Genomic DNA, 23631 nt, shown 5'->3' with positions numbered 1-23631 from the left:
TGGGCGGCAGTGACTCAGAGTGTGCATGACTCACCAAGTGAGAGTGTGTTCCTGTGTGACTCACGCGCACATTGTACTGGCTTTATCTCATTCACTGGTCGAGGGCTGCGCCCTCCAAGCTGCAATTTGGCATTTGGCAGCTGCATATTATGGCCCTGGACATTGCTTAATTTATAGGAGTATTTGTGGATGCAGTTTTAGATCTTAGTCTGCTTTAAAACAAACAATCTGGTCATCTCTGTGTTGTGGGCAAATTTATTTATAGCTCAGGATTCTCAGAGACGTCTCATAGACTCTCATCCCATATCACTGTCTGAATACTTTTTAGTGATGTCCAGCACATCACACTGATTTTCTGAGGGACTTTTTTGAATAGTTACTGTCAATTAAAGCTCCTGGACTCATGTGAAAACAAACTACACACTCTTTGTGACCCTTAGAAGGTTCATTTTACAAAGAATAAAACTAAATTCCAAAGCAGTGGAAAATGTGTAAAATTAAGTACACCCTTACTGCTTCCATAAGAGTTAAGTAAGGAGGTAAGTAGCAGCCAGGCGCTGCTAATCAAATGCCTTTGATTAATTGATCAACAGCAAGTGTGACCACCTCTTTTAGAGCACAAGTTTTGTCAGCTTGCTGGTCTGGAGCTTTGAGGTGCGTTTTAACACAATTCCAAGAATGAAAGACATGGCTTGTTTGAAAGGGTTGCAAGGAGAAAGTCTCTTCTTCCTGAAAATAACATGGCAGCACAGATTATGTTTGCAAACTTGTACCTGAGCAAACTACAAAGACTTCTGGACCAATGTCCTTTGGACAGATGAGATCAAAGTGGAGATGTTTGGCTATACTGCACAGCTACCCGTTTGGTAAAACCAAACACAGCATATCATAACAAACACCTCATTCCAACTGTCAAGCACAATGGTGGTGATAATTTGAGCTTGGCACCATGCACTCATTGGTATACACAGGAGTTTGTGGCTAAAGCTTGGCCAAAATTTGGTCATGCAACTGGACAATGATCCCTCACATCAACAGAATGACTGAAAAAGAAATGAATCATGAAGAATCATAAAGTTTCCACGTATGACTTTTCCATTTTAGCATAGTTTTTGTTAAAAAAAATAATGACAGTGTAAGTCGACATGTGTTGTTCATCTGGGGTTGTATGTACCTAACCTGCTTTTTTCATTAACTTTTTTCATGCAAAAGATCCCTTGTTAGTATTGTATTGTTAAGAACTGCCAATATGCTACATGCATATTACTTTTAGATTCAACATGATTTTCTGAGGTCAATATTCAGTTTGACTTTCCATTCAGTGTGATGTGTTAAGTCTACTTTTATTTTATAAAGCTTCATTACTAAACTCTTGTGCAATGTCATGAATAGCCATTTCAGTATTTGTAAAAAACATACATTTATGATTGACCAACTTATGACTTTTAAGAAAGTTTGCAGACCTATTTCAGAAAGGTTTTCAAAGATCTATTTCAGTGCCTTCTGTGGTGCCCTATTCCTCCAAATCACCTCTAGAATTTATGAGCAACTTCAGAAAAAAGCTCAATAAGCCCAATGAGTTTAGGGGTATACATAACATAAGGCATCCACTCTTTTAGGATACAGCCAAGTTACCCTGTTTTGTGCAGTGTGCAGTGGTTACTATGCAGGATATACAGTACTGTGTAAACATTTTAGGCACCTGTAAAAACAAGACAGAAAATCTGTCTTGGACTCAATAAAATCTGATTAATATTAGAATAAATACAAGTTACATTCATTCAAAAAGTAGTGGTTTTGCATCACTGTGTTCTTTAAAATCAATTCCAAGACTGGGAGTATTATTAGTTATCACCCAACACCTGGTTTGATAAATCAGTGCTTAATGGTGTTAAATTGGGTGAGCTGGTGATGGAATTGAACAGATCCACACGCTTGCTGGAGGTGTCGAGGAGAAATCTAGAACCAAGCTCAATTCTTCAAACTAACTCACAAGATCTCAACTACTTTCTTCAAAATTAGAATTTCTGTATTTATTTTCTTGCAGCTGTTCTAATGAGAGATTGCATTTTTATAAGCAAAAACTTACTGCTTTTAAATAATGTGCTTAGGTGGCTAAACTTTTTAACAGTACTGTAAATATAATAAGGGACCTCCAGTGTTGACAGTGGACCATCATTTAAACAGTATTACATTTCAAAACAATTTCAATACAAATGCACAAAACAGCAGGAATTTCTGCTGTTAAAAGCTAATGGGTTACCTCTGTAGTCAACAGCTCCCCACTTTTTTGTCATGTATTGTGAAATTGTCTTCTTCAAACACACAAGGAGGCACACCAGTCAAGCCAGATTTCGAACCAGAAACTAGCTTTCTTGAGTAATGTTGTGGTGGCCGGTCAGATAAACCCAACATTGTTTTTGAGGTGACATGTCTGAATGGTTTTGTCTCCTGCAGGCTCGCTATGTCCAGGCCAAGCTGAGCGTACATGACCGCTCTTTGAAAGTTGCAACGGTCATTGAGAGTCTGGAGATGGAGATGGAGTTGTTGTGTCTGACAGGGGTGGAGGATCAACTACAGGCTGACGTCAGGCCAACGCTGGAGATCTTGCGCAATGCTGGCATTAAAGTGAGATGTCTGAAATTGCACAGCATTCTTAAACCTTACATTCATCAAGGGTCTAATAACACCATGCTTGAACTTAGAAATACAAGAATTGCTAGAATTGCAGTGTTTTGTTTGTTTGTTTGTTTGTTTGTTTGTTTTTCAATCTGCCTCTATACTCTGTACTCTATACTGTACCCTTGATTACCAAGGACAATCTCACCTTATTTATTGATGTAATTCAGGCAGTGCCCATTGTCTTCTATGATAAGTGTGTGATAAGTGCAGAGAAGTGCATCAAAACTACAGTTTATGGCAATCATTGCAGCAGATAGAGATGAAGTTAAAGAATGACAACGTATTCCTTTAAAAAGACTGAATGCGTGGCTTGCTACCGATGCAGCAAGTATTTGATGTCAGTGTAATAATTAAATTATCCCTTTTTGCTCTGTGAAAAGGTATGGATGCTGACCGGGGACAAACTGGAGACTGCAACTTGCACTGCCAAGAACGCCCACCTTGTGACCCGTAATCAGGACATACATGTCTTTCGACCTGTAAGTATCTTCACTGCATTCTTTTAGAGCACTGCTCAAGAGTGTCTAAAACTGCAGACATCATTAGAGAGGTCATCCAAGGCAACAGTGCCTGAATTAGAGAATTTTTGACTAAACATTCTTTGGCAAAGTCAGTTAATTCAAGGCTCTCTTCATATAGGCGTAATTCAGACACATCCAAGCACCCCCAAAACACTAAAGACAGCTAAAGCATTCCCTTTGGGGAGTTGAATAGAGGTTTGCACTTTCCTGCAGCCTACCACAACCTTCCATACCTGCATGCTGGACTTCCCCTGTGGCAGGTAGCCAAAGCGGAGGGAGGTTCGGCCCTTAGGAAGGTTATGGCCTGCCTGCGGCAGCGCAGCAGTTCCTGGAAAAGGAAGACAATGGCTGGCACAGCTTGAAAACAATCACGCCACTCCCTGAGGACCAGGACGCCCAAGAGACCCAGCATCTGGAGCCACTTCCTCCTGGACAACAAATGACATCTGGATTAGAGTTGAAATGTTTTTGACTGTGACAGATGGAAGGCTAAAGTATGTACGTCCACTGATTAGAAAACATCCTCCCATGGCCAAGTGCTGAAGACAGATTGAGATTTAGAGTGTGGGTCCAGCTCTCAAGAGACATTGTTGCCTTTTTTGCCATCTTGAATTCAACATAATAACCATAACACAGTACAGATCTCATTACAATATATCTATCATGCTGTGTTTCAGTTTGCCAACAACCAATACAAAACAACAGATTAAGTAAACAAATAAATAGACAGATGAGGTAATTTAAAGCAAAAAATAAAAGATAATATAATAATATATAATAATATATATATATATATAAAACATTAAGTAAATAAGTAAATGCTAAGCAGTCAAATAATGTCACGCCATTAGATTTTTCCCCCCAATTTAATTTATTTATAAATTCACAAAACAAATGTTGTCACAAAGCAGCTTTACAGAGATCCGGGTCCGAGCCTCTTTTGAGGAAGCTAGCGGCAACAGTGGCAAGGAAAAACTGAAGGAACCAAGACTGAAAAGGGGAACCCATCCTCCTCAGGTCGACACCGGATAATAATAATAATAATAACAAGCAAAACAGGAATAAAGACAATAAAACAAAACTGAATTAAGAAAACATGGTAAATGTGGCATCAAGCCATACAAGATGAAAACATGAGTAAGAATGAAGTCCAAGCAGATAAACAGTCAGAAGCATAGTCATGCAGTGAGGTGATGAATCAATGCAAGGCCCCAGTGCAGGACAGCGGACAGGAGGGTAGTGGAGAGCCAGGTCAGGCGGAACCAGGATGCAATCGTTGGAACTGGGCATTTCAATACATGAGAAAGAGACTAAAGAGAGAAAGCCGGTAGATAATGTCTTCAAGCACAGAGCACATAAAAGCTTAGCACCTAGCACCCTACACTATACCAGTCTGACAAATGATGGTATTCCAAGTTCATTCTGGGATGAATGTCAAGTCAAGTCAGATTTATTTGTATAGCGCTTTTTACAACTGTTGTCGTCACAAAGCAGCTTTACATAATTAGTCATTAGTAATTAATAAAAGACAGAGACAAAAAGATGAAATAACAACATGAAGGATCAAAGACCCCCAGTGAGCAAGCCAACGGCGACAGTGGCAAGGAAAAACTCCCTTAGAGCTGGAGGAAGAAACCTTGGGAGGAACCAAGACTCACAAGGGGGACCCATCCTCCTTTGGTCAGAACTATTTAAACATTATTGATAAAAATTCCCAAACCAGATACAATAGATAAAAAGATAGTTAATAGTGGTGATATTAATAGTGGCAGATAGTTATGAGTCCATTTAGGTTTTAACATGGTCATTAAACAGGTAGCAGTGGTAGGAGGGTGTGCCGCTGGTCTGTTATGGGTGGTGGTGGGAGGGGGGTCTGATGGTTGGATTGGTAGGTGGCTGCTGGTCTGGCGCAGATAGAGTGGACCTCAGCGGGCAATCTTCCAGCAGGTCGGGCTGGGTGGCCGTTTTACTTGGAGAAGGTAAAAAGTACTGAGAAGATTTTATGGAGGGCAGAGAATGTTGAGCAGTATCAGACTCCAGCAGGTCTGACTATAACAGCCTAATTAAAAGGAGAGAGCCAGAAGGTAACACAGACACAGGAGCACCCTGAAAACGACAGCATCTATCTGCTACACCGTCCACAAACTTGAGTAATCACGTGTAAGCAGCAAGAAGACAGCTCCAGCATCTCAGTGTACTACAATTCACTGTGCCCGCGAACTCCTGGACCTGCAACCTTTATCTAAGGGGAAACATTGATTACCAAAAGCTAAACTAAACAGATAAGTTTTCAGCTTAGATTTAAAGATTGAGTCTCGAACATTATCTGGAAGGTTGTTCCAGAGTTGGGGGGGCTTTATAAGAAAATGTAAGTGAGAGCCTTTCTATAAAGAGGACAAAAAAACAAGTTGCCAACTTTTTTATTTGTTTATTTGAAAGAAGTACTATTTCTACTGCACCGAATTCGCTCCAGAGTGCTATATCGGAAGTCGTCTCTGATTCACTCAAGATGTGTAGGGGCTATCGAAAGTTTCCACTTTAACAGAGTAAGGTGTCTTGGCAACAATGTTACGAAAGCTACGTAATTAGAGCAATGCTTTGGGACTGACATAATCTAATAGTATAGTACCAAACACAGCTATAACAGGTTATTAGCAACACATTGTGAACCAGCTATTCTGACAATGACTGTAGAAAGACTTCAGTCCAAAACCTGAATAGTGCTGGGCATGACAAAAACATATGTATTAGGGAGGCACATATTGGGCCCGTTTCTGGAAAAATTTTGTCCCAAATTTCTTTGACTTTTGTCCCATATACGTGATGAAAAACGTACACAGATGGAGGACCAATTCATTTATTATATTTGCTGTCATTCGTCCTCAGTAAGCAGCACATCAAGGTCATTAGAGCTCTCCCACTCCCCAAGGTCCATCAAAGTTATAGCTTGTACTAAGCTAAATAAATGAAATGATGAAGTTGAGATATATATATTTTTAAATATTGGTAGCAGTTTTAAAACATCAGCAATGGAAGTAGGTTCAGGGGTTGATGGAAATTGGGGATTCAGAGCATTTGCAGTCACCTACTTACGCACAGTTAGGGCTGGATGATATAGGAAAAATACTATATCACGATATGTAAAGACATTTTTCACATCATCTGCTGAACGTCGTCTAATTAAGTCAGTATAATTACACTGTTGGTAATGAAACGTGCAGTTGTTCATTGTTTTTGAAACACTAACAATATTCTCAATATGCTTAGAAAAGCATACAGTGTAGCACGATAACAAAATTGATCACAATACTATAAAATATCGTCATGTTGCCCAGCTCTATGCACAGTGTTAACTTGTCACGGTTATGGCTGAGTACCAACTGGGTTTACTTTCCATGATGCTGTGACACAATATGTGTGGATGGGGCCTAATTACTGGTACTTCGAAGAACACTGGGTTAAGCTCACCTCCTTAGGGAACACACTGACATGCATAAAATTTGTATTTGTTGTATCTGTGTTATTTGTATGGTCCTAGCAAAGTATTTCTTGTGCGATTTGAGTTCTTACCATTTTCACATAACAGACATCAAGTATGAAGAAAGCTTAATGTGATGTAATAGTGATGCAAACCATTTAGAAGAAAGCAGGGCCTGTAGTGAACATTTCTAAACAGATTTTAATTGACCTTGTTTTCAGTACTGCAAAATTAGCCTCAGACTTACTTATATGTACCTAAGCAGTTCACTTCAAAGGTGACAGACCTAAAACTGCACTTCCTTTATGAAACTTTTTCCCATGCGCGAGTAGCAGGCGAACGCGAGCTCACGACAGTTGAACTGTTGGCCTAAGCCATGGTCTTAAACACAGCTGACAGTTGAAGTAAGCAGCTGTACTCTCCTGTTATTGGTGTGGTTTAGCTCTCTAGTTTATTTGGGTTAGATTATTATCTGCATGTCTGTGGGGGGCTATGTGTGTGCACGCTTAAGTGTGAGCATGTGCGTGAGTGTCTTTTTGTGCATGTGAGCATGTGTAATAGAAGACTGACAGTGTACTCTTCGCTATGTTGCAGGTGACCACACGAAGTGAGGCCCACCTCGAGCTCAACGCTTTCAGGCGGAAGCACGACTGCGCCTTAGTGATATCAGGAGACTCTCTTGAGGTAAGCCTCACCACTAAACCCCCACATTCATGTGCCCGCCACAGCTAGTCATTATGTGAAACTACTTTCGCTTATAACCAGTTGTGACTGGTCATGTGATAAATATGTAAAGTGCATTTGTGCATGTAAAACTTTAGAATAAATAAAAACAAGCATTATTGTAGTAAAACATAAGAAGAATTATTGTTTTCAAAATGTAGTTTTGAAAATCAGCTGGTTCGAACAGCATAGTTTTTTTGATGACCCCACAATTCACATTTGTTTGTTTTAGTACACAAGCAGCTCACCAGATATAGCTAGGTCATAAATAATAACTACAACTCAACAATTTGAAAAATGGTAAGCAAACACACTGGCACACACGAAATCACCAATAAATTTTTTTTATTCATTTTTTTTGGTACTGTGATATTACAGCTATTCCAAGCAAATGGATATGTACTGTCCAGATAAATAACTTTTTATGTGCCCAAATGTTTGCACACTCCTGTATGCAACAACAAATGCAAATGTTGTTTCTATTGTATCAAAGGATCGGTAGAATATAGCTGCCACTATGGCCAGGGGTTGCAAGTTTTATTCCTGTGCCATGCAGCTTTGCCATCGGTGGCCAGAGTCTGAGAGAGCAATTGGCCATGCTTTCTCCTGGTGGGTAGACGGCGGTTTCTCCCCGCATCACTCTAAAAGTGATGTTGGCTGGCACAAGGGTCTGATAGCTGGTGTGGTGGAGCCGGGAAAGTGTGTCAGCTTCCTTACATTCCAAGTGTCTGGAGGATTGCTAGTGCTCGGGGAAAAAAAGGTACCCAATTTTCCTCCCCAATTTTAGGTAGCCAATTTCCCATCCCGTTCATTAGTACTCGCCCCCATCACATGTAATGTTCCCGACCAAAAGAATAGGCTGGACCAAAAGAATATAGGACACTTAATATGAGAAAATAATACAGCTTCTTTGCATACAGCGTAACTATGTTTTGTCCATGTGCTGTAAACAGTCAGTAACTTGGTGCCAGTAAGATCCCTAATTGATGCTTTCCTGCAGGTGTGTCTAAAGTTTTACGAATACGAGTTTATGGAGCTGGCTTGCCAGTGTCCGGCTGTGGTGTGCTGCCGCTGCGCCCCCACTCAAAAAGCTCAGATTGTCCGGCTGCTGCAGGAACGCACAGGAAAACTCACCTGCGCTGTGGGTGAGTATACTTACATGCCTCTTGATTTTTAAGAGCTAGATAATAAAGTAAGCCCTGATGTTGGGTGCAGACATTTCTTTTAAAGAATTTGTTAATAAAACATAGTAATCTTGTAGAGGATTTGGTCATATTTGGTATAACATAAGTTTTAAAAAGAAGAAAAAAGATTTGTCTGTGTGAGCAGCACTGATCACACAGTCTTGACATTTATCATGATTGCAGCTACAAATGCCTCTGACCATGCTCTCTCTTAGGGGACGGAGGAAATGATGTCAGCATGATCCAGGAAGCCGACTGTGGCGTGGGAGTGGAGGGCAAAGTAAGAGCCACTGTGTCCCCATCACAGTCTCACACACAAACTGTCATACGCTTCCGGAATGATCCCTCCATCTGTCGATATTGCGTCACCCAGAGTATACTCTACAAACACTTGCACATCTGTAATGAGAGTTCTCACTTTTCTTACATTACTGGTGGAAGTACTGGGCAACACTAAAGGCCACGTACATGAATGTGTTTTGACGTGCATCTGTGTATATCTCTTGGGGAGTTCATCTGTCATTGTCTCACTACGTAGGAAGTGTTGTACTACTGAAAGATCAGTGCATGAGTTTAGCTGGTGGAGGAGTTTGAAATTTGCTTTAGACTATAAACAGTTTTTACGATATTGAGTCTAAAGCAACTTCAAACAGTACAGAGACAGGTTTTGACCCACTTGTGGTGGACCAAGCACTCTTTCCAGAAGCTGAAAATGAGACATTATGAGCTGGTTAATTGATATTGACTCACTCATGACTAAGATGGCATAACCCAGCGTTAAATTGGCGTGGTTAACGTGGGACTGTGTTTTTCCCTCCAAGTCTGTAGTTCTCATAAGCCAAACAAGTGCACTGGATCACCCCAAAAGTATTCTTAGCTACTTTATAGATTTTAGTCTTATTATAGTATGTTGTATTTGTGCATGCACTACAGAATGGAAGCTTTGAAAAAGCTAGCATTGCAAAATAAACATAAAACATGAAAATTATATATATATATTTTTTTTGTTTAGTTTAATTTAGTTTAGTTTATTTAGGAGACAGTGTAAAACTCTTCCAAACACAAGTCTTGCTACCTCTGAAGTATTGACTCAAGTAACAGAACAAAGGGTAAATTAAGTAGAAGTACAAAAGAAGCAGGTCATAAACTGCTTAAATACTGAATAACCTCACTACACTGGAACATCTTAGTACATCCAGCATCTGTCATCATAGAAACATGTTTTTTTTAATGTGTTCTTGGTCTAATATAAAAGCCAGTCACACAACAGTATAGGTGTTATCACCAACATGATGAAACAAAAATGTAAATTTATCAAAATGTTGACTAAAATTTAAAAGTGATTTAGTATAATAGTATTTCTAAGTAAGTATTATCATAGTTGTAAGTATTATATAGTTTATTATCATTTGAAAAGGTTGAGAGAAAAGAGAGAGTAACTTAAATAAATAGCTGCAGCTATTGTGTACAGACATGATCTTAATTTAATGTGCTCCTAGTGATCTTATCCACCACATCAAGAATCACTTTGTTTTGCCAATATATGTATGCCATGTAACCTAATTAACAAACTAGATAAATACATCAACTGTTGATGAGTATTAAACTCAATTATCATGCTGGAAGATTTCTTTAGAAGATGAGTAAATTGCGATCAAACAATAATTGATAGATTATGTCCAAAGTGTGCAAAAAACATTTCCCACACTAATATACCACTAGACAGGTTGGGTCCATGGATTCGTGATGTTGGTGCCAAATAATGATCCTGCCATTCTGTGTGCCTTAGCAGAATTTGAGATTCATCAGACCAGGCTAAGTTTTCTTAGTCTTAAACTGTCCAGTTTTGAGGAGCCTTTTTTGCTTCCTCAGGAAGAACATTCTCTGCTGTATTCTTTTTGGAGGCAGGGTTTCACTCCCAGTTCCTCAGCATATGGTGACTCCACAATAGACTCCACAATAGAAACCCCAGAGCCATGGATGTTAAGTTGAGGGGTGCAAATGCAGTGCATTACCATTACCATGATCCTAAAGCAGATAGGATCTGGCACTGAAATCTCATACAGTTTGACCAGCAGGAAGGTTGGTCAACTGGTGTTAAACCAAGCTGAAGTCCACAAACAAAACTTTAGGGTAGGTGTCTGAACTGCCATCTTGACAGTTGCATAGTGTCAAGACCATATTAACTATGTTAAAAGACAAGGCGTTCAAAGATCTTTGTGATTGTGGTCAGGGCAACTAGCCCAATATAAACCTGTAGTGTTAATTTTGGACTGGGGTGATGTTTGAGTACTTGAAGCATGTGGTAACAAAGCAAAGTTCCAGCGTGCTGAAAAAGTTATTATAAAAAATTATTCTTAGGTTGATTCGCTAAATACATTGTGGTTGATGTATCAGTGATGCTACATTGACGGCAGTTCAAAAAGAGGCTGATTTCACATGTATCAGAGGAGGCATGCATGTGCTTGTTGTCACTTTCTTAGTGTCGGGAACATTGCAAGTGTTAGGAGAGTGCTAGTGAGTAAGTGGGTTTATTGGCTCAGCTAAATTGGGGGTAAAACAAAAACGCTAGACACTGCAAAGGAATTTTATGTGTAATACATACAACAGTATCTGGCTGCAAACCAATGGAAACCCTTATTAATGTTTACGTAAATTACCAAAAAATATCCTGTCATTTTTAGAAAATGAACATCCTTAAAAATGCTTAATAACTTAAAAAATCTTTTTGCCAGCAGTATATTTTCTAAATATGTTTTATACCCTGAAAAGCTGACCTAAATGTTATTGTGTGTTTATTTTGTCAGGAGGGCAAGCAGGCCTCACTGGCCGCTGATTTCTCGGTGACTCAGTTCAAGCACTTGGGCAGACTGCTCATGGTGCACGGCAGGAACAGCTACAAGAGGTCCGCCGCCCTCAGCCAGTTTGTCATTCACAGGAGCCTCTGTATCAGTACCATGCAGGTAGTGTGTGTGTCTGCTTGTGCAAATACATTACCTAGACAGTCTGTGACTCATTCAGGGTAGCAGCAAAAAGCACTTTTGTAGAGGTCCCTGTTTTCAAGAAGACTGCTTTCAGTTTCCAGCCTCTGACAGTTAGGAAAACTACATTGAACTTTGTTAAACACAGGAAAAAACTCTGTAGACAGCCAAGGGTTGGCAGAGATCATGCTGTACCCTGAGGACATGTAAATGAGAATCAGTAATATCAATATGAATGTCCTTCCAAAATAGATAAATTGTTCTTTTCAGTAAACCTGCTCCATACCATACATCGTAGCACAAGTAGGTTTGCTCTATACCTTCTATCTTAGATCACTTCTGTCAATAGTAAATCACTGGATTTATTTTGAAACTGCAAATTTTCAACCTTGTTGATGTGTTACGGCACTAATTTGCAGATTTAGAAAATGTATCAGAATATATTTTAGAGTTTTATAGAGTTTTTTTTCCGATAAATCAAGACATTGGATTGGATACTGAAGTTTGCCTTTTAGATTTGCAAGGTTTTTGTAGCTACAAAATGACTCTAACTGTGATGCATGTTAATGAATTTCTGCTTGGCTTCTCTCTAGGCTGTATTCTCCTCCGTTTTCTACTTTGCATCAGTCCCTCTCTATCAGGGATTTCTCATCATCGGGTAAGTAGGTTTCTCACACAGCCGGTGACTCATCTGCACTCACTGAAATCTCAATGGCATGTGAATTATGTGCAACATACAGCGCTGACATTTGATTTGAGCTGCAGTATTGTTACAGTGAAGAAAGTCGCAGTTTGAGCAGTGCTGACTATACAGAAGTCCATGAGCACCAAAGGCCCCTTTGTAAAACTAGAAATTATGAGGCACTAGAGCTGAGGTATTCATTGCGTAGGACAGTGTTTTGTGTATTTCAGTGTTTCTAAGGCAGTATATGACAAAAAAAAGAAATCTGACTTACAGTTTTATAGTCGTGAGTCAAGCATCGAGCTTAAACCTCATTTTGGAACTTAGAATGTTGCCATAGTTTATGACAGCAGAGATAAACAGGTTTTCTAACTGAGACTGCAAAGTCCCAAGGTTTGAGACCACTGGTGAAAGTGCATTCTGCTGTGATTGAACAAAAAATACATTTCCATAACTGTTACATACAGTTTTAGTCAAATGAAAAATTGTTGCATTAAAAAATATATATATTTAAATATATATGTTTAAATTTAAATATTTAAACTTATAGCTTTTTTTGCTTTTTTGTTGTTTTTTCCAATTTCAAATTTGAAAACATCTAAACACCTAAATTATTATTGTCACCATCAAAATTTCACAACAATTTTTTCGTTTCTTTTTTTGTATTTTGTTTTACATTGTTTTAAAATAACAGTTGCTCTTTACATAAATAACCACTTTAAATGTAAAATGATTTTGGTTCATTTCATATGACAGACAGACAATTTGTTAGATCACTTAATAGATCCATCTCTTTATATATATATTGGCTTTGAATTTGATGGTAAATATTTGACTCCTAATGAATCCTAATCCATCACCCAATATTTTGTAGCTACTCTACGATCTACACCATGTTCCCTGTCTTCTCCTTGGTTTTGGATAAGGATGTCAAATCTGAGGTGGCTATGCTCTATCCTGAACTCTACAAAGACCTTCTAAAGGTATTTGGCTTGTGTATTCCTGGTCAAATGAACAAAAGAAAAGGCTTCCTTTTATCCTATACCCACTGAAACCAACTTTTATTGTTTACAGGGCCGACCACTTTCCTTCAAAACATTTCTAATATGGGTCTTGATAAGTATCTACCAAGGTAAGCTGAGTTTAAGTTTATTTTATTACATGGTGCCATGTTTTACCTGTAGTAAGACTAGCAACCTTCACTTGACACGCAATTGAGTGCTCAAATTGAGTGCACCATTTACGTCTACCTCCGAATGAAGCGTGACTTTGTTTCCAAAGGCAATGTGGAGGCTTGCTAAAAAAACAGAGAATCTCCAGGCCGAGAGACAATGTTACGGAGCGGACACGCTCACATGGGGAATGTTGTTTCACCCAAACAAAACCCACGCACGTGTTTTTCTCCCTGCTTTGCTTGAAAAGTTTATTTGTGTCTGAGGTTGCAAATGTTGAATAACCTAAGGTGGTTTTCCACTATTGCCTCTTGTGCCCTTTCGAGGCGTAGCTGGGCAAATCTAAAGCTACACCCAAAACCTCTCCTCCCCCGTCTCACTGTTCTCCTTTCTTAATGCTTGTTTGGTGTTTGTTTTGTTTATTCTAGCTTTAACAGGGCTTTGCCTATGAGTTTTGCTCTCAGGCAAGTCTTCATTTACCAAGGAATTCCCCTCGTCTTTAATTGATCTCTGACCTATTTTTACTCCAAAGCAAGTTATTCTTGCTCTCCTTGCTTTGTAAGGTGTTTTGATTTGTTTGCTGTTAAGTTAAACTTCCTTGGTATTAGTTACATTTTACAATTCACTGAAGGTGTTTGGTGTTTTTATGTGTGATCTCAAGGTCACAATAACAGTTTTGGGGAGGAAGATGGGGGGGTAAAAACATGGAAAATCATGCTCTTCCTCTTCCTGAAACAGCAAAAAATCTGCTGTGTCTCCAACACCCGGGCTTCTTTTCCGTAACCAATGGGAAACTGAACACCATATTGCAGCAAGGTGTTTTTGAATCTTTTTCTAAAATCGTTTTTTCCCAGTTCTGTAAAAACAGGATTGTATTTGAGTAGTGTAAAAATAAAATTAAATTAAATTAAATACAACATAAAGCTGTTTTAGCCTTGTTGGAAAGATTTTCTTGTGTAATGCCCTTTCTAATGTAAACTTGCTAGGATGATACTCACTGCTGGATTTGGGGTTTACTTCATTATTCACTGCACTTTTATCAGTGTTTCTCAGTGCTAGAACTGTTGTTTTGTGTGTTTTGTTCTGCAGGCAGCATCATCATGTATGGAGCTTTGCTGCTGTTCGAGTCAGAGTTTGTGCACATTGTGGCGATCTCATTCACCTCGCTGATCCTGACTGAGCTGCTGATGGTGGCACTGACCATCCAGACGTGGCACTGGCTCATGATTGTGGCCGAGCTGCTCAGCCTCGCCTGCTACATCGCCTCTCTTGTCTTCTTACACGAGTTCATAGGTGAGAGCTGCACACTTTTACAGGTCATATGATGTGCCACCCTAATTTCACTGAAAGCAAGGATTAGAAAATAAGTTTTTCACTTTTTTATAGAAGGAAATATTCTTTGTCCCCTTAGTAGTGTGTAGGTTCTGGTAAGAACACAATAAAGCATGGTTATGAATGTTTTTCTTACATTTATGTTTTAAAATGTGCTTAATTTAAACGAAGTGTATAGTGTGTATACAGTAATATTAATATTCTTGGCCAAAACCAAACATAGAACATTTAACATAGAGAATAAAATACTTGAAACTTACGAATACCAAATACCAAGCATGTTTTTGTGCAGGTTTAATTCATTTTGCATTTCGCTTTTTTTGCCATTGCATATATTAAATATATTAAATTCAAAGAAAAAAACAATTTTTATTTAATATCTAACAACTGATAAATTAAACTTCAAGTTCTGTAACTCTCTGCAGATGTACCCCCTTTTGACATTTCAGTAGAACAGTGCCTGAAACAGTCATTTGTTCATTCTCTGATGCTTTAAAATGCTTCCACACGGCCGACATGTTTGCAGCCTTACTAAGTGCCTCACTCAACACTGGGTACGATTTAATAGTGTTATCAAAAACCTGATCATTCATTATGAATTATCTTTTTACTTGCCAAACACAGAAAGTTTTTTTGGCCAAATAATTTTGTCTGCTGCATATTTGGCGCATCCCTACTACGTGTATGTTCATGTCCCAACAATTAGCTGGTTAGTCAAAATCTAAATCATGGTAAATGGTAAAGATTAGCAGTTAAGTAGTAAGTGTCAATACCTAATTCAGAAATTCAAAGTAGTTGACATCATAAATACAAATCACTTAAATCTTAATAGGTTTTTTGATTTAGATTTTGACTAACCAGCTAATTATTGGACATGAACATACAAATAGTAAGGATGCGCCAAATATGCAGCAGCCAAAATGATTTGGCCAAAAAAAAAAAAAAAAAAAAAAACAACAACAAAAAACAAAAACACTTTCTGTGTTTGGCAAGTAAAAAGACAGAATAATTCATACTGAATGATTAGGTTTTTGATAACACTATTAAATCGTACCCAATGTGAAGTGACGCACTTAGTGAGGCTGCAAACATGTTGGCTGTGTGGAAGCATTTTAAAGTGTCAGAGAATGAACAAATGACTGTTTCAGGCACTGTTCTACTGAAATGTCAAAAGGGGGTACATCTGCAGAGAGATACAGCACTTGGAGTTTAATTTATCACTTGTTAGATATTAAATTTAAAAAATATATATTTTGTCATTGTTTTTTCTTTTAATTTAATATATTTAATATATGCAATGGCAAATAAGCAAAATGCAAAATGAATGAAAACCTGCACAAAAACGTGCTTGGTAATTGGTATTCGTAAGTTTAGAATATTTTATTCTCTATGTTAAACAATTTACCACTTTCAGAGAGCATAAAAAGCTAGTCCTACGGTCAATCTTGTTGCATAATCCAGTTGTGTATTTTTTTTTTTCCCCTTCCATTTTGGTGTATTTTTTTCCAGCTGCATGCCAGGGCAGCAGTCAAGGCCACATATTACACCTCATATCACAGCACCACCTTCCCATTAAACCATTTTGACGTCACTGTTTTAAAGGTATCCAGGTGAAAGAATGCATTTAAATTCCTTCACATCATTCCTCTTTTCCCCAGCGATCCCTTCATCAGTAGTGGCTTTCCCAAACACTTTACTGTTTCCCCATGTCAGCGCATCAGCTTGCCAGGCCCCTGTACCCATGCTCTCAGCCCCTGCCTGTCGGCTCATCCTGGAATGTGGCCTGACACACTGGGGTGGTGTCAGGGAGTGTGTAGGCAGAGCGGTATCCCACACCACCCAGGCATGCTGTGGCCAGAGCAGTGGACACCACACGGGAAGGGAAATGCCACAGGCTTTCTGTCATTTCCTGCTAGATAGGCACTCTGGCCAAGGTCTGAATGTTTGTCGCACTACCTGCCTATAGGATTTATGACTGAAAGCTCTGTCTCACTGATGAAGCTTGTATGTTATTTTATGTGATAAAATAGCCTACTCGTGAGAGCTAAATAATTGGTTGATGACCTCTTGATTTTAATGAAAATGATGCATCAACAAACAGCAGAAACCAAAGCTTAACAGTGTGAGAAATGTGTGCTCAATTATGTTATTAAAAAGCTCAGACAAGCATCAAGCAATAAGAAATATACTATATAAACAACAGTACTGGGACACCTCCTAATTTATTGTTTCTTCTGAAAGGGATATTACAAAGGCTTTCTACTAGATTTTGGCACATTACCATGACGATTTGATTGCGTTCAGCAGCATGAGTGTTTGTGAGGTCAGGATGTTGGATGATTACCACCCCACCTCATCCCCAACTCCTCAGCTCATCCCAAAAGTACTGGATGAAGCACCATCATTCCAGAGAACACAGTTCCACTGCTTCACAGCTCCGTGCTTGGAGCTTCCACTCTTTTGGGAGAGCTTTTTACAGGATTTTGCAATGTGTCTGTGGCAGTGCCCATTCATTCACAGGAGCGTTTGTGAAGTCAGACACTGATGTTGGATGAGAGGGCCTGACTCACAAATTATCCCTCCTGCCTCCTCATTATCCCATAGTATCACACACTTACATTTGGCATAATGCAAGTCAGAACAGAATTGTCCCTGCAAGATAGGGAAGCGTAACTCCACAGAACATGTTTTCATTTCTCCAGAGTCCAGTGGCGGTGTCTTTTACATCACTCCATCCAACGCATGACATTGTGCTTGGTGACGCAATGCTCACATGCAGGTGCACGATCATGTAAATCCATGCCATGCTCCTGGCACACAGTTATTGTGTTGATGTTAATGCCAGTGGAGGTGGGCAACTTTTATGCACTATGTGCCTCAGCATATGGCGACCCTGCTCTGCAACTTTACATGGTTTTGCCACTTCGTGGCCGAGTTGCTTTAGTTCCTTAACGCTTTCACTTTTCAAAAATACCATTCACAACTGATTGTGGAATATGTTGGAGGGTAGGAGGACAGTTGAAAATTTTAACTGACTTGTTTCCACAGTGGCATCATAGTATAGTACCACGCTGGAATTTAGTACATTCTTAAAAGAATGCCACATTCTTTTGCTAATGTTTGAAAGACCGACTGCATGGCTAGGTCCTGGATTTTATACACAAATGGCAATGGAACTAAATGAAACACCTGAATGATTAAGAGGTGTTTCCCAACACTTTGTTCATATAGTGTATGTTTTGATGTAATAACAGAGAATCAATCAACTAGCAACAGTAAAGTCTAGTTAAGTTTAGTCCAGCGAGGCTTAAGCTATGTCTGGACATTTGTAGTCAAGAATGTGCTGTTGAATTTCTGTGTAGACAACTAGGGGGAGATGATGGATTCATGATGGCGGCGGTAACTGTGTCCAGTCTGGGCATTCATTCACTGCACAGGAACAAGAGTGGCCATTGAGCTGTGTCTATGAGGCATTAGATCTGGGTAACGCTCAGAGTGCTGGCCAGCACCGGCTGTGTGTGGCACCTGACCACATTAAATAAAGAGTGGTGGGTCATGCAGGGAGGCTTGACTTCTTTTCAGCGTGACGTGAGTTTCCATCTGTCACACAAAGTAGATTTTTACCTCATTAACCCTGACTGTCATTTCAGGTTTAGTATGTTTGTGTGTGTGTGTGTGTGTGTGACATTTTGTGAATGTTTTGTGATTGAGACCACTCAGCCGCCTGGCCTGATTGTGGTAAAGGAGCTTACTACTCGTATGCTATTTTAGACTGTTTCACTGTGTCTGTGGGAAGCAACTGTTTCAGAAAAAGAAAGTGGCCGCTTACTCAGCAGGAATTTAAAACACACAAGAATAGAATTTAAATGTTCATTGAGATGGCTGTGAGGAAATTTCAGCCATGGGCAGACGTCTAGACACAGTCTCCAGACACAAGCCAGATTGATATGTTGTTATACAACATCTGGCTGATGTGATTTTTACAAAGCATGAAATTTTACAGAGTTTGCTATGTTCACGGACAATGTTTTGCCTTGGTATTAGGTCTGGCCAATCTAACCTAAAATCTGATTCCAGTATGATTTTCTAGATCATTGGAAGTCAAATTTATTTGTATAGCACTTTTTACAACTTTACACACAAAGCAGCTTTACTGGAATCCATTAATAGGACAAGAGACCAACAATGCATAAAACATTAAAAAAAAAGACTCCAAGCCAAAGGTGAAAGTAGGAAGGAAAAACTCCATCACAGCTGGAGAAATCGTAGGACCAAGGTACCAAGACTCACAAGGGGGGACCTATCCTCCTGTGGTCAAAACTACCTTTAATTGATAAAATATCATCGTACTGATATAATTATGATATAACTATATTATATTTATAGTAGTGATGGGAATAATATTGAAAGTAATTATGCTGATTTATGGTGGTAATAATAACAATAATAATAATAGTCGAAATAGTCGAGTTCATGTATACTTCAACGTAGTTAGTAGGCAGATAGGAGTAGCTGGGGGGTAAGCAGCTAGTGTGACGTGAGCAGCAGGGGAGCCTTGCGGTCAGTGTTCCATATCTGTCAGGCCGGATAAGTGAGTAGTCATTAACTCAGAGAAGGTAAAGAGATAAAATTAGTTGAATGGATTTATGGAGAACAGAGAGTGTGACTGATGACTCCGGCAGGTCAGCCTAACTAAAAGGAGAGATGTGCTACCATCTGCTACTGTCCACAAACCCTGCATGATTGCGTGCAAGCAACGGGATGACATGTCCTTGAGTCCCTGAATCTGCAACCTTTATCTAAAATATCAGTAATAAACACTAATTATTATATACATGTCCTAATTTTCAATCATATGCCATAATGCAGTTTTAATAATAGTTTGAAGCAAAGTTTCCCTCTCACTGTGCAAGTCTAGTAGTGTATGTGCTGTACTAGAGAGAACACACTTTGCATTATTTAACTTTGGTGAAGCAGGCAGAACAACACCCCTGCATCATATTTGTGTAAAATCCTGTAATATTAGGAAACATGTCAGTTCACATGCTTCTATCACTTTCAGTGACAGTTCTGTATTTCCCAGCTGTCCAGAAATGCATGTGTAAAATGTGTCCTTTAGAAGTGTGTGTTACACTCCCTGACTGTAAGGGGAGCCCAGGAGCAAGAAATGCCAGTGCTGGCATAACGTTGCTTTAAAAAACAGTACCATTACCAGCATATTTTTACTGAGGGATTAATGCCATGCAAGTCTCATTAAACAATTAACAAGTCTTCCTCAGTTTTTTTTTTACTTTGCGAAAAAAGAGATTTTTAATGGTCATGCCTGGTCATCTTTCACTGGACCTAATCAGGTTGCCACTGTTTCCATTACTTTACACTTTACATTACTTTATTACTTTTAATTAAGTAACAATCTGTAAGTGAATCAGATTTTTAACTTCTTGTTGCATTACCGTTCAGTTTCTCCACAGGTGTTTTTTTTCCACATTTGTAAAATGGGCTTTATGTAATGCATCACTCATACTATCCACACATCTTCTCTTGTCCTGTCTACAGATGTCTACTTCATCACCACTCTCTCATTCGTGTGGAAGGTGACGGTCATCACTCTAGTCAGCTGTCTCCCCCTGTACATCCTGAAGTACCTGCGCCGGCGCTTCTCTCCTCCAAGCTACTCCAAGCTGACCTCCTAAAGGCACCTCGACAGCCTAAGGCCTGGCTCAGCCCCACAAGCCAACTGCACTGGTCCATCACTCTGCTAGGCCAGCTTCAGCTCCTCTTGGACCCTTGCGTCTTTCACCTCTAACAAAGCTCTAACCCCTTATAGGTCCGCTACGGAGATGTTTGTGCACCCGAAAAGAAAAGTTAGCGGCGTGGCTTTCAAATCAGCTGCCCTGGTTCTGCGCATTGTAATGCAGTGTGGCTGATGATCCCAAAATTTGCTTGCAAAGGCAGGATACATCATTTGTTTCACTATGTGTGGGTGTAGCTTTTCAAAACAGGGAAAACCAGGAAACCATTCTATTTGCATCTCAAACATAAAGAATGAATCTGCTAATTTGTCCTATTTGCAGTCACAGGGATGCTATGTAGCAGACCTGGACTTCTAGAGGGCCGTCTCAGCTGAATCATTTTTTTTTTATGGTGAATTGCTTGAATGAGTCACTTCTGGTGAGGAGAACTAAACACTTTGGTTACTAGGGCTTCTCACATGTCGGTCCATGAGCTACAGAGCGTGGAAAACATTTGGGGAAATGTCTGAAAGAAATGTTCACCCCTTAGTTTACAGTTCTTCTGGCCTGGTGAGTTCTGAATGCAAGTACTGTAGTTTTTTCATTTCTGTTTATGCTGTTTGACAAACAAGAAGCAAAGAAAGAGCTAAAAGGAAAAGAGGAGATATGTGTGTATGGACTTATAATGCCTTTCATTTCTATTCTAAGGAACATGGATAGCTTTCTAAAACATCTCATTCTCTCAAACATCTCATTAATTGAAAAGTATTGCTTATACTGATGTTTCAGTGTGGTTTAAAGGGATGTACCAGTAAGGCTCTTACCCAAAAGGTGGCGGATGTGTATGTGTGTGTGTGTGTGTGTGTGTGTGTGTGTGTGTGTGTGTGTGTGTGTGTGTGTGTGTGTGTGTGTGTGTGTGGGCAGAGCTTTGAATGTGCACTAAACACTAAACCTCCAGATCTTGGTATAGTTCAGTTCCTTTTATTAGCAGGTTGGTAGCCTCAGACAGTGTTGTCTTGGTCAGGGCGTGATTCAGGTTGCTGAGTAGCAGGGAGCTGTCTAAAGAGCAGGGTGAGTGTAGTGCCACAAACAAAATGTCATTTTGGATCATTTTCCTCTGTCCTCTGTCCACTCTTGTGGTGACCTTGGATGGTAGTCATGATAGCCATAGGTTTCTCTTGCTCTCTTTCTCTGTCTCACTTTCTGGCTCTTTCTTGCACTGCGAGTTCTGACATTTGAACATGTGGAGTTTGACCACTTCCCCCCTGACAAACACCTACTCCTACACTAAGTAGTTATGCCTTTAAAGAGAACCGAAGACACCTACTCACTTTTCTGGAGGGCCAAATAGCTTCACGTCTCAACCGTCCTGACGGTTTCTTACATTGAATTGGTATTCAGCCTTGCACAGTGATTTCAGGTTTGTATATAATCGAAAGTGATCTGAAGTGTGCACTTACCATTTCTTAACTGTGTTTGTGTGTGTGGATTTCTTCATATGTAACAGTAGTGAGTAACAGTTCGTCATGTGTAGTGGAAGGAGTACATTAACAGGGTGCCATATAGACTCATTTTTTCACTGTCAGTTTTCTCATTGTGTTTGATCTACCAACTTCATCAATACGGTCAGGGGTGAACATCTCTTCATCTCATAAGACCTTCGTAAACCTTTGTAAACCACTAGCATCAGATCTGTCTTTAAGTGCAATATAATAAAGTGGAGGGGAAAGAAAACAGCTCAGAAAATTTAAGATAGCAGTGGAAACCTAATAAATCAGGACTTTTTCAGAATCACGTTTCCACAAATATTTCTCTGAAAAAAAGTAAACTGCATGACTGGAACCATGAAGGCTAATAGGCCTGTGTCTGTTATAGTTATTAGTCACTAAATGAACAATGACTCAAAACAAACAACACATTTTGTAGGTGTGGGGCATTAGATAAGGCACCCACGAAATCCATTATCAGTAATATCCCTTTGGGGTCGCTCAGAATTTTCTTGCACGAACTAGAGTTTGAAATGATGACTTTTTCCAGACGTAATAATGTGGACATAGACTATGATGGAATGCCATATATTTCATGTGACCTTTTCTGTTGTTGCTGTTATTGTTGTTTTATAAATAGCGGGACTACTTTTTATTTGTTGAGAAATTGTGACTTGCTGAACTTGCTGTAAATAACAAAAAAAGGTGTTTATTTATTAACTTTTCATATTTGTGTTTGAATTTGCACTCTAATAATTGCAGAACAAAAAGGGACAACCTGTCAATGAGTCTCAGTGGTGTTAAAATAAACATAAAATTTTGCTAACATGGTTTCATCTTGTGGTGTCTTGTGCTTCACTTTACAGCTCCTGAGACTGAGGAACAGGCTGGGTCTAAAATGCACTATTTTTTAGTTCAGAATAAAAACTGAACAGATGTTTTAAGATGTTTTATCTTATTTAGTTAAAGCAAGGCTTAGTTTTCATATTAGCCAAATAGAAAAAAAAAATTCTTTATTGTATTTTGTGCAGCATTTTGTGTGTGTGTGTGTGTGTGTGTGTGTGTTCCACCAGGAGAGGGAGTCTCAGAAGCTTATTGGTCAAAATTGCCATTGCCATTGTCAGGTCTAAATTGCCCATAGGTATAAGTGAATAGAGTATAGTGTGTGTGTGTGTGTGAGTGAGTGATTCCCTGTAATGACTGGTCACTGGTCCAGGTGGGCTCCGGACCCACTGACATTTAAGTGCAAGTTAATTTATGAGCAGTGAGTTCTGTGACTTCAGAAGGTATGGTCAGTTCAAAAAGCTGAAATATTGGACTTAAAGTCTAATTACACAAGTTTAAAGGTAGAGATTGTTCTTAAGTGGACATATAACATTTTTGGCCCCAAACTCCTCCCACTCAGCCCTATATAAACCCTCATCCTCACTTCATCGTTGCATTAAAACAAACTTCTGCAAGGGGGTTTTGGCTTCTCGTACCTACCTAGAAATCACTTCGAACTCCAGCCCAGAAAGTAATCTGCCTTGCCATTCCAGTCTGCACATGGGACACACTAGCAAAAATATTGTTTGGAAATAGGAAAATGTAGCTCTTGTCTACTGAAAATGTTTGAATTCGTAGTTTGATTCTGTTTTTCATTCATTTCATTCTTCAC

At 39.3% G+C, this 23631-nt stretch overlaps 1 protein-coding gene across 1 annotated transcript in view; it reads left to right on the top strand.

Moving 5' to 3' along the window:
* Positions 1 to 22800, top strand: part of atp9a (ATPase phospholipid transporting 9A) — a 48913-nt gene extending 26113 nt beyond the window's left edge. Inside the window, exons 18-28 of the mRNA XM_072696168.1 lie at positions 2458 to 2628; positions 3063 to 3161; positions 7276 to 7365; positions 8405 to 8549; positions 8804 to 8868; positions 11396 to 11551; positions 12163 to 12227; positions 13126 to 13234; positions 13326 to 13383; positions 14513 to 14716; positions 20312 to 22800. Coding sequence (XP_072552269.1) covers positions 2458 to 2628; positions 3063 to 3161; positions 7276 to 7365; positions 8405 to 8549; positions 8804 to 8868; positions 11396 to 11551; positions 12163 to 12227; positions 13126 to 13234; positions 13326 to 13383; positions 14513 to 14716; positions 20312 to 20448 — 1299 coding nt within the window. The 3' untranslated portion in view covers positions 20449 to 22800. The remainder of the gene's footprint in view (positions 1 to 2457; positions 2629 to 3062; positions 3162 to 7275; positions 7366 to 8404; positions 8550 to 8803; positions 8869 to 11395; positions 11552 to 12162; positions 12228 to 13125; positions 13235 to 13325; positions 13384 to 14512; positions 14717 to 20311) is intronic.
* The last annotated feature ends 831 nt before the right edge of the window (positions 22801 to 23631 follow it).

The sequence above is a fragment of the Salminus brasiliensis genome, chromosome 14 (genome assembly GCF_030463535.1).
Source record: "Salminus brasiliensis chromosome 14, fSalBra1.hap2, whole genome shotgun sequence".
NCBI classification, from domain to species: Eukaryota; Metazoa; Chordata; class Actinopteri; order Characiformes; family Bryconidae; genus Salminus; species Salminus brasiliensis.
The sequence above is the reverse complement of the archived record's forward strand: the minus strand, read 5'-3'. Positions and strand labels throughout refer to the sequence as shown.